Source organism: Eulemur rufifrons, chromosome 1 (assembly GCF_041146395.1).
Source record: "Eulemur rufifrons isolate Redbay chromosome 1, OSU_ERuf_1, whole genome shotgun sequence".
In the NCBI taxonomy this organism is placed as follows: Eukaryota; Metazoa; Chordata; class Mammalia; order Primates; family Lemuridae; genus Eulemur; species Eulemur rufifrons.
In genome coordinates, this window is record NC_090983.1 from 35,693,507 (window position 1) to 35,707,439 (window position 13,933).

General features: G+C 34.5%; 1 protein-coding gene across 1 annotated transcript in view; it reads left to right on the forward strand.

The window, feature by feature from the left end:
- DNAH7 (dynein axonemal heavy chain 7) overlaps positions 1-13,933 on the forward strand; it is a 238,249-nt gene that overhangs the window by 36,970 nt on the left and 187,346 nt on the right. The window contains exons 12-15 of the mRNA XM_069469091.1: positions 6,220-6,492; positions 7,249-7,376; positions 9,714-9,792; positions 13,659-13,883. Coding sequence (XP_069325192.1) covers positions 6,220-6,492; positions 7,249-7,376; positions 9,714-9,792; positions 13,659-13,883 — 705 coding nt within the window. The remainder of the gene's footprint in view (positions 1-6,219; positions 6,493-7,248; positions 7,377-9,713; positions 9,793-13,658; positions 13,884-13,933) is intronic.

The window sequence follows — 13,933 nt, forward strand, 5'->3', positions numbered from 1 at the left end:
TTAGGTTGATTCCCTATCTTTGCTATTGTGAATAGTGCTGCAGTAAACATACAAGTGCAGCTCATCTTGAGGAATAGAATATTACCGATACCTTTAAGCTCTCCCCCATTGCTCCTTCCTGTTCACATCCCTGCCCTGTAGCAAAAAAAATCATTATCCTGCATTTTGGAGTATTATTCATCATTTTTTTAAAGTAGAGTTACTACATGTCTGAATATTCCTAAGCAATTTCTGTTTAGTTTTTCCATGTCTTTGTATAAGTCGAGTCATCTTATAAGTAATCTGTAATTTGCTTCTTTCACTTAACATTATAATTGTGAAATTATCCATTTGTAGGACATTATCTTTTTCATTGAGCTTCTAATTTTTTATTATTTTATTTCTATTGTCCAGAAATTCCATTAAGTTATTTTTCAAATAAGCCTTGTCATTTTTGATAGTATTTTATACTTAGTCATGTATTCATTAACCTTGTATTTCTCTTTACACACATAAAATATTTTTAATATTCTGTATCCAACAATTCCAATATCTGTGGTCTTTGCTGATCTGATTCTGCTGTTTGTCAACTCTTGGTCCTGGTGGTTTATTTCTCTGGGTACTTTTCCTTTATTATTATGCTTATACCTGTAAGAAGTTTAAGCAGGAAAGTTTTTGAGGCTTTAGTTTAAGTTGGTTCCTTTGGAATTTACATATTCTTTTGAGAGGTGCTCCTGAGACCAAGGACTATTTTAAGCTTAATTCTTGCTTAATGATTTCATAGACAACATTTGCAGTGTTGAGATGTATGAGAATAAGCTTGTGGTTACAAATTCTTAAGGCAACTATCTTTTTTTCCCCACTGAGAAACAAAGCAAAAACAGGACATTTCCCTTACTTTGCTTTCCCTATTCAAAGGTTCTGTCACCTTTCAATATTCTAAAGTTTTATTTCTTCAGAACCCTCATTTTGACATTGTGTCACCTTTCAGTATTCTTGAATTTATGTGGGATGTCAATTATGACTTCCTACATTGCTCAGATTTGAGGCTTTGTTCCTGAGCAACCACCATGCCCTCCAACCCCAAACAACCACCTTAATGGAGACTCATTAAAGCAAAGCTTAGACCACCAGGGATCAGCGGAGTCCCCAGGGCAGCTGTTCACTTCTGTATACTGTGACCTCTCTCAGTTTATGAATTCTCTCATTTTGGCCCCTTACGCTTTCTCTTATTTTTTGCTTGCTTCGCTACACATTATAAAAGATAAATTTAGCATTTTTTCCAGCATGTTCATGTGCTTTGAAGTCGGTAGTTGTTTTCTAAATGTCTGTTCCTCATATTACCATGAAGAGAAGTCTCTTGAGAAACTTACTGTTTACTTTGTCCTTTGTGTAATTCCAATTTATCTTTTGCATTCTTTTCTATTTATAGCTTGCCTTTTTTCAAGAATGATTTGAGGTCACTTATGAAACAGACAAATATAACAAGTTAATAGGATATGAATTAATAGATAAAGTTCTAAGTAGACATAAGTAACTATTATAATCATCCAAATGAATACAGCTGCTGTGACTTTATGGTTATAAAATATGGCCCCAAACTTCCTGGTTTCTAAAGTAAAGAGAAAAATATGGGAAATTTTAATTGTAATTAAAACAGTTAATTTAGACTTCTCAAGTGGAGAGTGATATTTTTTCTGGTGTTAAGTTTAGCCTAAAGATGCCTCCTTACATATTTTAAGTTTGGCCTAAAGGTTTCTTTGTACATAGTAAACTATAACCTAACTAAATGTGATCTAACCTACTCTTATAACAAATAACTGAGTCTTAGTCAATCACAGCTCACCTATTTCAACCACTCACAGGTGGCCAGCTGTTCAAACCATGTTCAAATAAGGCAAATATCGAGCTATAACCAATCCAGCTATCTGTACCTCAATCTGTACCTCAATTCTGTTTTCTGCACATCATTTTTCTTTTTCTGTCTATAAATCCTCTCTGACCACACGACAGTGCTAGAGTTACTCTAAACCTATTCTTATTTGTGGGCTGCCCTATTCTTGAATCATTCTTTGGTCAATTAAACTCTGTTAAATTTAATTTGTCTTAAGTTTTTCTTTTAACACTGGTATTAAATTTTGAAAGATATGCCTTACAGGGGGCATTAGACATGGGTAGAAGTTCTAAACCTATGTGTCAGTATCACCTAGTGACATTTTAAAAATACAAATTCCACATGTTCTCACTTATAAGTGGGAGCTAAATGGTAGGTACATATGGTCATAACATGGTGTATTCGACATTGGAAACTAAGAAGAGGAGAGGTTGGAAGGGGTACGAGGGATTAAAAAAAGTACCTATCAGGTATAATGTACACTATTCTGGTGACAGGTACACTAAAAGCCCTGACTTCAGCATTACACAATCCATCCATGTAACAAAAAACACTTGTACTCCCTAAATCTTTTGAAATAAAAAAATGTGGGGAAAAAAACAAATTCCAGGGATGACCACTACTACCACTCCTTGCCCGCAGAGATGCAGATTCACAACAACAGAGTCAGTACTCAAAAATTAGTGCTGGTAAAGTATCCCTAGATGATTCTGGTGATCAGTCAGGTTTGGAAACAAGTGATACATAGGGTATCTTGAGTAAGATAATTGAACATAGTTTCAATGATCTTTGACAGGACCTGCAGAAGTGGTAGTCAAATAGCTATTTCTTATCACAACCTTTGATAGAAACTGAAAGTGAATTAAGATACACATTTTTTTTGTGTGTGTGGAAGGCTAACCCACAAGGGGCTAATGTGCTGTGAGTCCAAGCATGTCACTGTATCATGATCTAATCTGATGGGCTTTAGAACACCTGAGGTGTCTCATACAAAATATCATTTCTCTTAACCCATGGTAGGAACTGATTAGAATCCATATCAAAATGAAACCTTCTAAGGTAGTTCTGAAGTCATGTTATCCAATTCTATTTCGAAAGATCTATAGGCTTTAGAAATTAGACAGACTGTTAATAAATTTAAGAAACATTCTAGGGGGGTGGGGAGAAAAAAGAAAAAAAAAAGAAACATTCTACAATGAATATTAATGAGCTTCACGAGATCCAATAATTTCACATTATACATAGTACTTGATATAGATTGCTTTATCTTAAAATTTCTGCTTTCAGAAAAGATGACACGAAACATCTAATGAGCCTATGGATAAAGGCGGTAGGAGTCACTGAAATGCCTACCAGAGGCATAGCAGGCAAATGCCCCCACTGGGTCACTGAGAATATTACCCAGTTCTCTAAGGAATTATTTGATGCTATCAATTTGAATGCTATAGAATATTCACTACAGACAATGATTTTTGTTTGTTACAGTTAAAATCTCTTCTAGATGACAGGTGGAGCATATGTATTTTTAAGAATAGCTTGGTTCAGATAATAAATCACGTAGGCACATTTGCTTGTCCTCTTATTTGAAAAGAAAAGGAGACAAGCTGTTAAGATTTGTTTGCTTATTTAAAATTGTTGTCTGGTCTGTTCTTGCCCATCATTATTATAATTGTGATAGCAGAATGCAAATTTTAGAACTAAGGATTTTTGTCTGCTCTAGTTGCTGTTCACAGAATCAAAAGATCAAAGGTCAATTATGAGTAAACAATCTTTCTTTGTTCTAGAGAGATTTCTTCTCAAGGTGAAAAAGGATTGTGATTAAAGAGTATGATGATATGACATTGAATTAATGTATTTCCTTTTAGTATTGGACAGTGTAGTACTGTCTTATACAGCTAGCATATATGATTGAACAAATAAAATATGCATTTTCCCATGTTCATGAATTGGAAGAATTAATATTGTTAAAATGTTTATATTACCCAAAGTGGTCTACAGATTTAATGCAATCCCTATTTAAAAAATGACATTCTTCTCAGAAGTAGAAAAACAATCTAAAAATTCACATGGAACCACAAAAGACCCTCAATAACCATAGCATTCTTGAGTGAAAAGAACAAAGCTGAAGGCATCGAACTACCTGACTTCAGTATATAGTACAAAGCTATAGGAACCAAAACAACATGGTACTGGGATAAAAACAGACACATAGAACAATGGAACAGAATAGAGACCTAGAAATAAATCCACGCATCTATCGCCAACTGATTTTTGACAGAGGTGCCAAGAGCACATAATGGGGAAAGGATAGTCTCTTCAGTAATAGTGCTAGGAAAATTGGATACCCACTTGTAGAAGATTGAAACTACACCCCTATCTCTCACCATACACAAAAATCAACTCAAAATGTATTAAAGACTTAAATTGAAACTATGAAAGTACTAGAAGAAAACACAGGAAAAACTCTTCATGACATTATTCTGAATAAAGATTTTTTTAATATATAGAAATCCTCAAAAGCACAGGCAACAAAAGCAAAAATTGACAAATGGAAATATATCAAACTAAAAAACTTCTGCATAGCAAAGGAAACAATAGAATGAAGAGACAACCTACAGAATGGGAGAAAATATTAATAGTAGCAAACTATGCATCTGATAAGAGGTTACTATCCAGAATGTATAAGGAGCTCAAACAACTCAATAGCAAAACCACAAATAATCCTATTTAAAATTCTCAAAAGAAGATGTACAAATAGCCAACAGGTATATGAAACAATAATTAACATCACTAATCATTAGGGAAATGCAAATAAAAGCCACAATGAGATATCACCCCTTATTCTAGTTAGAATAGCTATTATCAAAAAGACAAAAGATAACAAGTCTTAGCAAGGATGTGGAGAAAAGGGAACACTTACGTACTGCTGATGGGAATGTAAGTTAGTATAGCCAATATAGAAAACAGGATGGAGGTTCCTCAAAAAATTAAAAATAGGATTACCATATGATCTAGCAATCCCACTACTGGGTATATATCCAAAGGAAATGAAATCAGTATGTTGAGGAGACATCTGCACTCATACATTTATTGTAGAACTATTCATAATAGCCAAAATGTGGAATCAGCCTAAGTGTCTATGAAGAAAATAAAGAAAATCTGGTATATATACACAATGGAATATTATTTAGCCATAAAAAAGAATAAATTCTGTCATTTGCAGAAACCTGGATGTAGCTGGAGGTAATTACATTAAATGAAGTAAGCCAGACATAGAAAGACAAATACTGTATGATCTCATTCTTATGTTGAATCTGAAAAAGTTGATCTCATAGAAGTAGAGAGTATAATAGTGGTTACCAGAGGTTGGGAGGAAGGGAAGATGGGGAGAGGTTGGTCAATGGGTACAAAGTTACAGTTAGATGGGAGGAATAAGTTCAGGTGTTCTATTGAACAGTAGGGTGTCTATAGTTAATGATAATGTGTTATGTATTTCAAAATAGCTAGAAGAGAGGATTTTGAATGTTTTTACCACAAAGAAATGATAAATGTTTGAGGCAATAGATTTAGTGCTTACCCTGATTTGATCATTACAGAATGTAAACATGTATCAAAACATCACATTGTACCCCATAAATATGTATAATTATGTATCAATTAAAAATAAAATAGGCCGGGCGTGGTGGCTCACGCCTGTAATCCTAGCACTCTGGGAGGCCGAGGTGGGCGGATCGTTTGAGCTCAGGAGTTCGAAACCAGCCTGAGCAAGAGCGAGACCCCACCTCTACTAAAAATAGAAAGAAATTATATGGACAGCTAAAAATATATATAGAAAAAATTAGCCGGGCATGGTGGCGCATGCCTGTAGTCCCAGCTACTCGGGAGGCTGAGACAGGAGGATCGCTTGAGCTCAGGAGTTTGAGGTTGCTGTGAGCTAGGCTGACGCCACGGCACTTACTCTAGCCTGGGCAACAGAGTGAGACTCTGTCTCAAAAAAAAATCAAATAAAATAAAACAAAACTTAAAAAAATATATTTTACTGTTTTTATATCCTGCATCTTATTTTGTATGTATTTTCAAGTGACTGTTCTTTCATCCATATAGAAAAACAAAATACAACTAGGTAGCCTTAAAGAAAACAAAAAATTGTATGAAATCTAAGTTTTAAAATACTGATATAATTACACCGAATATCTTTCCATAGATTACAGATTAGAAAATCAGAACGACCTTGTGAACGAAAAAAGAAAATATTGTAAGACTGGCATTTTTGCAAAGATAAATGATATGGTTACTTTAACTAAAGTATTTTAAGTAACTAATATTGTTTTTCTCTCTTTGTTTAGGAAAGTAAGTCTAAACCAACAACCTTGAAACCCATAATTCTGAAGGAAATTGTAGATGCTCACAAAGAAAAGATTAAAGACGTGATTATCAGAGAGAGTATGGCACCTATTGAGCACCGCAGACTCTATGACAAGTATGATTTTTTAGTTACCAGAAAAGCTGAGCAAGATGTTGATGACTTCCTTTCAGAAAATCAGAATTATGAGAAAATAATACATGAAATTCGCAAATACCAAAAACTAATAGAGGAAATACAGTACACATCTAGAAAGGTAAATGACTCCGGTTTTGTACAACTGTTATCTGTACCTAATGACCTTTTCCCAGTTTTATTAGCATATATTTTTAGAACCTATGGTGAGGAAATAGACTGTTACTATCAACAGGAAAAATATTTATTGAGCCTATGACATTTCCCAAGCATTGTGGTAAGCCTTGGGTATGAGGAGTTAGGTACAACAGACACAATTCTTGTGCTCATGTAGCTGAAACTCTAGAACCACAACTCTGATTTTTAAGTACTTTATAAAATTCCCCCCGCCTCCAAATTCCAAGAACCTAATTTCTTTTAACTTAGTGTTTATAAATCCTTTGGAAAATATGGTAATTACACCCAAATGTGGTTACCTCTGTTTAGTAGGCTACTAGTAATTTAAAATTTTCTTCTTTTGTCCTTTTTTACATTTTCCAAATTTTCTACCATGAACATGTATGGTTTTTTGTGTAGAGCAAATATAAGATTTGAAACCTACATCATCGATTTAGCAATATACTTATTCAATTCTCCAAGATTTTTATATCCATTATTGTCCTGAAATAGAATTGGTTCCAAGATAACAAACTCTTCAAGGATATTTACCGAGAAGATAGTTGTAAAATACAAATGAGTTTCTTTAAAAAAAAAAACAACTCAATCTTGTTAGATTACACACACAAAAAAATTAAAATTATGATAATGGCAAAATTGTGAGAATCTTTTATTCATTTTTATTTATTTTCATGTTTATTAAACTTTTAATCCATTGCAGACTATTCGTGTAGGAATGTTTGAAATGCACTGTGAGGAATTAATTAGAGCTTTGGTGAAACGAGCAGATATTATTTGTGGGAAACTTATAGCCAGAATGTTCAGAGATCATCAGGAAATAAATACAAGGTATTTGTGTGATACTGATTATATTTCTATTTTTTGGAAGGAAATGTTAAATAGAATCAACTGTTACTCATCAGAAGTAATGGATTAGTGTCATAAATTATCCAAAAGATTATGTAAAACTTATTTCTAATAATACTTGGCTTTAAGTATCATTTGGTGATATGGTTATTAGTATTATAATTTTTTTCACCATAAATGTGCCTCCCCAATTGTCTGAGTTAAGGTGGTATTAAAATGTGTTTACATTTCTCTTGCACAAGTCAAGTAGATGTTATCTAACTTTAGAAGATTAGATTTGTGTAATCAATACAAAAGCAAGTTTTCAAAGTGGATTTACACAGTAGTTGTCATGAGTCCTAAGGGACCCTCAACTTTGAAATTTGATCTCACTATAATTACTCTGGAAGGCCATGGTAACTTGCTATCCTATATAGAAACTCATTAGTTGAGTAACCTGGAGATTTTTAGGTAATCCAACCCATGTTAAGTAAATTCATAGAATGCTAATGTGTAAAGCAGAATACCTATTTATTTAAAATGAGAAGTATAACTAGTGTAACTAGTCTTCCAACAACTGATGCTAGTGTTGCTCTGGGAACCTCTTTGTTGGTATGAGTTACGTGGTGGGAAAATACTCAAATAATCAGAATATATTTTATGATTATGGTAGCAGAGAAAAAATAGATCAGTAAAAATATTTTTTTCCAAGATTTATTTACCTACCATGTGTCAAACACAAGACTAGGCCCTTAGGCTCTAAACATGAATAAAACTGCTGGAGGAAGTTACAATATAGAAGGGGAAGTAGACATAGAAACCAGTACATTACAATAGGGTGTAGTAAGTACTGTACTGAGTCACAGAGGTCAGACAGAGAAGGGCATGATCAATTTTCTCCCAGGGTGGGGTTTAGGGGAAAGGGAAAAATCAGGGAAGGCTGCAAAGAGGAAGTGATGTGTGAATTTCATTTTGAAGGATAAGGTGGAGTCTGCCAGGTGAACAGGGTGGGTGAAAGAATTTTAGGTACAGAATATGCTACGTAGAAGACAGTGAGGTGTGAAAATGGCATGGTGTATTTCAAGAAGTAGGAGTGGTTTGTGTTGCTTTCACAGGCACTGAGAGGGAAGAGAGGTGAGAGGAAAGGCTGGGGACTAAGGCTCCATGTGGAAGGGGATCAGGCTTGGGTAACTTAGCTAGGAACCAGAGTCATCTTTTCCGCTTAAAGCATCTTTTTCTCAAAAAGTACTTAAAGAATAGTGAAAATGTCTTCTAACTATAGCTTTTCATGGTGGGTGAAATATTTTTTTTTTAATTTCACAGATACTTTCCCTGCCCCTTAATGCCCTCTGAGCTCAGGCCAGTTCTACTTTTTCCCATCTTCTTCTCATTATGCCACTTCCTCTCACCAGACTCCCTGGTGTACAGAGGACATATCAGGACTATTACAGGAGCCATTAAATATGAATAACTGTAACTTCTTGTCCCTGCATGGCTCAACTCACCTCTCCATGATGCTTTTCACATCCTCAGAGGGCAGGAGTCCATCACTCCACTCAAAGTTTCCCTGTGCCTGGGAGTGCAGCCCTATTGCCTCCATTGCTTCTGGACCTGGCTCCATCAGTTGTCCCCTCTGTGTCTCTCAGTTTGAACCTCTCCTTCTCTGCTGATTCTGCCTCTGAAGTTTACAAACATATTCAAAACTCTCTTTCATCTTCCAACTCCCTGCTTCAACCCAGCGTCATCGCCATGCTTTTCCTCTCTCCTTCACCTTACAACCCACCTTATTGAAGATTTTTTCTACATGTTTTAGTATGGACTTCCTTCACTCCTGCAACTCTTCTTTTTCCTGCCCCAAAGTAAGTTCATTATTTATGTTGGCCACAAGCCAAATCAGTAGGAAATATTTGCATATTACCAGATGTTTCTGAGCACACACACCCCTTTCAACCATTCCCTCCAAGTAGAGTTAATCACTCTGTGCCATCTTAACCAAATCTCTGTTAGAGCCCTTAAAATTCTAGGTTGGAAATGATTGTTTACAGTCCTGCATCCCATACTGGATAGTGAGCTGCTTGAGGACCACTATTACTTATGATTCATTTCTGTAGCTCTGTCACTTAATATTATAGTTGGAAATATAATAGGTAATCATTAAACATGTATTGAATGTGTAAGTAAATGTACACAAATTTGCTTTTAATTCATTAGATGTCATACAGATAATTTATAATCTTACTTCATTTTTCATGCAATGGAACATTTAAAAATATACAGGAATATATTATAGAATGAAATTTAATTGCAAATATGTAAGATTGGTTTTGCCTGGTGTTTCAGATTATGTGAAGAATTTGAGAAGATAGCTGAAAAAGCTCTTAGCACTCCTCCAAATACAGCAGAATTAATGGAAATGAAGGTATTGTTTATGGACTCTTTATAGTTGTATGTGTAACAGTTAATTATGGACACAATAAGACAGAGTAACAAATCACCCCAAAAGTTAAGATAGAGGTTAAAAATAATGACTTTTAAAATACTTAGTTCATGAGTCTGCAGTTTGGTAATTTAGGCTGTATGCTCCTGATGGTTCTTCTGGTCTCAATGCAGTCACTCTGTTGGATCACTCATTCAGTTGGGTCAGCCAGCTCTCAGTTGGCTTGACTAGTTTAACTATTCTTTAGAAATTTGACTCTTTTCCTTGTACCTCAAAATCCAGTAGGCTTACCTGGGTATGTTCTTATGGCATGGTAGAGACACACAAGCAAGCCCAATTGTACAAGTGTTTTTTGAGTCTCTGCTGTGTCACGCTAGCTAACATCTCATTGACCGAAGCAAGTCAGAGTGAGAGGACCACCCATCATGGATTCTGGAGAGATGATATATTAGAATAATTAAGGCAATTATCTTAAGTCTCACTTTCATCGTTTTTCATGTTACTTATGAGTTTGAAGTCTACTTAATGGCAAATAAAATAATTCAAAACAACTAGTTAATCACCATCTCATTTTATTCTCTTTTCATTCATGTAACATTAAGCTGTTACAGAATTCTCTTTTTTCATTTTCTAGTATTCCCCAATCCAATATAGGACCCTTTTATTTTTTATTTTAAAATATTTGTGATCCCAGCAAAACATATAAAATCATTTAAAACTTTGTGTAGGCAGGAAATTATAAAAGGAATTGAAATATAATTATGTATATTCTTTAAATTATTCACTTAGATGAAAGTTAGTTAAAATCATTAGAATCAATTTTTACATACTGGCCTCTAATTGAAAGAGTTCTGTTTTCTTTAAAGTGTTTGTATTTGGATTGGGGCTGTAGTATGTGAATGTGTATGTGTGTATATGTATGTGTATAAAATACACACACATACCCATATATAATCTTTTTAGGGTATTTTTCTATTTTGTATTAGTTGTAGAACATCAGGTGATTCTTTGGTAATGGATGATTATAAATGTAGTTGGAGAGTTTTTAAACTGTGAATTCCTCTTCATAAAAGGACAATCCTTTTGGAAAAATGAATATTGGTTGTAAAGAGTATCACTTATTTACTCTCCTCACCATCACTGGAAATATTTAGGAATTTGGGGTTATGTACTGTGAATTTCTACTGTACATAACAATCTTTAACAAAATAAGGAAATAGGATTTATTGCCTGCTATTTCAAATATTTCTATATCTTAAAAAAGATTATCCCCCTAAGGACATAACCGCTGGTGGATTTATTCAGTGATTTATTGTCAGGTAGTAGATGAAATAAAAATACAGTTGTTTGACTACATAGAAAGCTGATTAAATTACAAAAAATTAATTTTCAGTTGGACATTTTGTTACTTGTGGAAACCACCATGGTTTACATCCTATTTGTTTGGACTTGCAACAGAAAAACATTTAGTCTAGTTAGAATAATATATCAATGAAATATTTCTAGGGAATTGTGCTAGTTTTTTTCTGTTTACTTATAAAACTGAAATTTAAACAACATGGAATTGAATGAAGAGTAAAATTTCTCCCTTTTCCATAATTCCTTTCTTTAATGTAATGATTTTTTATAGTTCAGTGTGAATTCTTCCCTTTCCAAACTTGTTTTTCTACATGTATGCAAAGATGTAAAACACTAGAGAAAAAGAGATGAAGAGAGAGAGAGAGACAGAGCGAGGTGGAGATTGGGAGATTAAAAAGAGCTTTAAAATTTTTTAAAAATTAGAATCGTTTAGTGTCAGGGAGTTGGGGTATAGGAATGGGAAGGTGAACATAGGTGGTTACAAGTAATTGCCAGTTTTTTCATTTTTTCATGGGTAGCAGGTTTCTTTTAGAAATTTATATTATTAAAATATATAAACAAATTAACATATATATTAAAAAGAGCCTTAAGAGAACTATATGGATATATGTACAAATACACGTGCATATGTACCTGTATGTGTACACACATACGCACACCTATATATGTGTCCATTCACACACATAGATTTGTTTGTGCAGAACAGAATTACTCTGCTGTAAATTACTTTATTCACTGAACAATATACCTTCCCTGTGTTTCTCCTACTAGATAACTAGGGCTCTTTTTTCCAAAATCAATAGCCAGTTACTCCAATATGATTTATCATTTCATTCCTGATTCGAACTGTACCTTTTTCAACACTAAGTTTTCATATTTCCTTGGACCTATTTCTGAACTCTTTCTGTTTTACTCCATCATCTATTCCTGGGCCAGAACAAGAATTGTTTAAATTATTGCATCTGTATAGTATTTTTCAGGGCTGGTCTCTATTATTTTTCTTTTTCATGATCATCTTTGTTACTCTAGGGTGTTTACTATTCCAGAGAATTTTAGAATTTATATCAAATTTAGTTTTTAAAAATGCCATTGAAATTGCATTGGTTTTATGGAGGATTTGTATCTTTCCAATATTATATCTTACAATTTGTTTCTGTATTCATTCAGAATTTTTAAAATGTCCTTCAATAAAGTATTATTATTATAGTTTTCTTCATATAGCACATTTCTTGTTAAATTTGCTCATAGTTATTTTTTTATTTTTTTTTATTTTTTTTATTTTTTGTTTGTTTTTCAGCTCATTAAGGGGGTACAAAAGATCAGGCTATATACATTGCCCATGCCTCCCCATCCCCCCGAGTCTGAGCTTTAGTTGTGTCCATTTCCTAGACAGTGCACATCACTCTCATCATATAGGTGTGCACTCCTCCCCTCCCCCCACCCCATCCCCCCTAGTCAGAACTTCAATCGTGTCCATTCCCCAGGCAGTGCGCATCGCACCTACTTTTTTTAGTTTTTGTAACTGTTAGAATGTGATGTTTCCTAGTGTAGTTTCTAAATCTGGTTACTGCTGATGTATAGGAAAACTATTGATTTTGTACATTTATTTTGTATCTGTCCACTCTGGACTCTTCTTACTCTCTGAAATCTTTATTACTTCATCAGTTGTTTTTTTCCTGTGCAAGCATGATAGTTTTGTGTCAAACTTTGAACATGTATACATCTTTTTTTTTTTTTTATTGTCTTGTCATGTTGGCTGGGTTCAACAAGGCCCTGTGGGCTCTGGCATCAATTTAGAACCTTTGGTCTGCTGCCCTACCACTCTGCTGCAGCCTTGCTGGCCTCTCAGCCCCTTATCCTTGCTCCCTCTTGCCCCTGCCCATGTTCCCTCTACTTGCAGCCCTCTTCACCTGTCTCATTTCCTCATTTCCTCCTCATTATGCCTCTGCTTTGAGTTTGTGGAAAACTACCCTCCATCTCTAACCACTTTTATGGTATGCTAAGCAGTGTGCCTTTCCTTTGTAGCACTTGTCTCTGTTGACAGTTTGCAGTTTTACATTTGTTCTGGTGGTTATTTGACTAATAACTGCCTCCCCAACTAGACTACAAACCCCATGAGGGCAAACCCATGTCTGTTTTCTGTCACACTAAATTGCCAGCACCTGGCACAGTGTGAAGCATATATTAGGTGCCCAAAAATGTTATTCTGAAAGAATGAATGATATCACTCAGATGGTATTGGCTTCCTATCTTTCAGGAACCCACAGCATTCGTCTCTGGTTTTCCATTGCTTTCTTATGTGTTGTTAGTATTTTTTTTTTCCTGCCATTTTAGAGACACGTTTGGGAGGGATGAGAAGTAAATTGTGCTGCAGTTCCTTATCTTGAACCCAAAGTTTTGACTTCTAGTTATGCAATGTATTTCCACAGGCTGTTTCATGTCATAAGCTGTTCATTAAAATGCTACCTGTAATTTTTGTTGTCACTCAGGCTTACATTCAGAAAGTGGAGGTAACTGATATGATTGAATTGGAACAGAGATTAGTGGATTCCAAAAACTGCCTCGCCTTCCTCATTGAGTGCGCCAACTTTTCTCCAGCAGACATTAGGCTAAATAATAATGTTTTCCAGTGGTATGGAAGAATGGAAGAAATTTTTGAAGAACACAGGAAAATCATTAAAGAGAAAACAGAACAATATCAAGAAGGTCTGAAGGTTGGTATCATGGGATATTTTAAATTATTTTCATTTTCTGGAAATGTTTA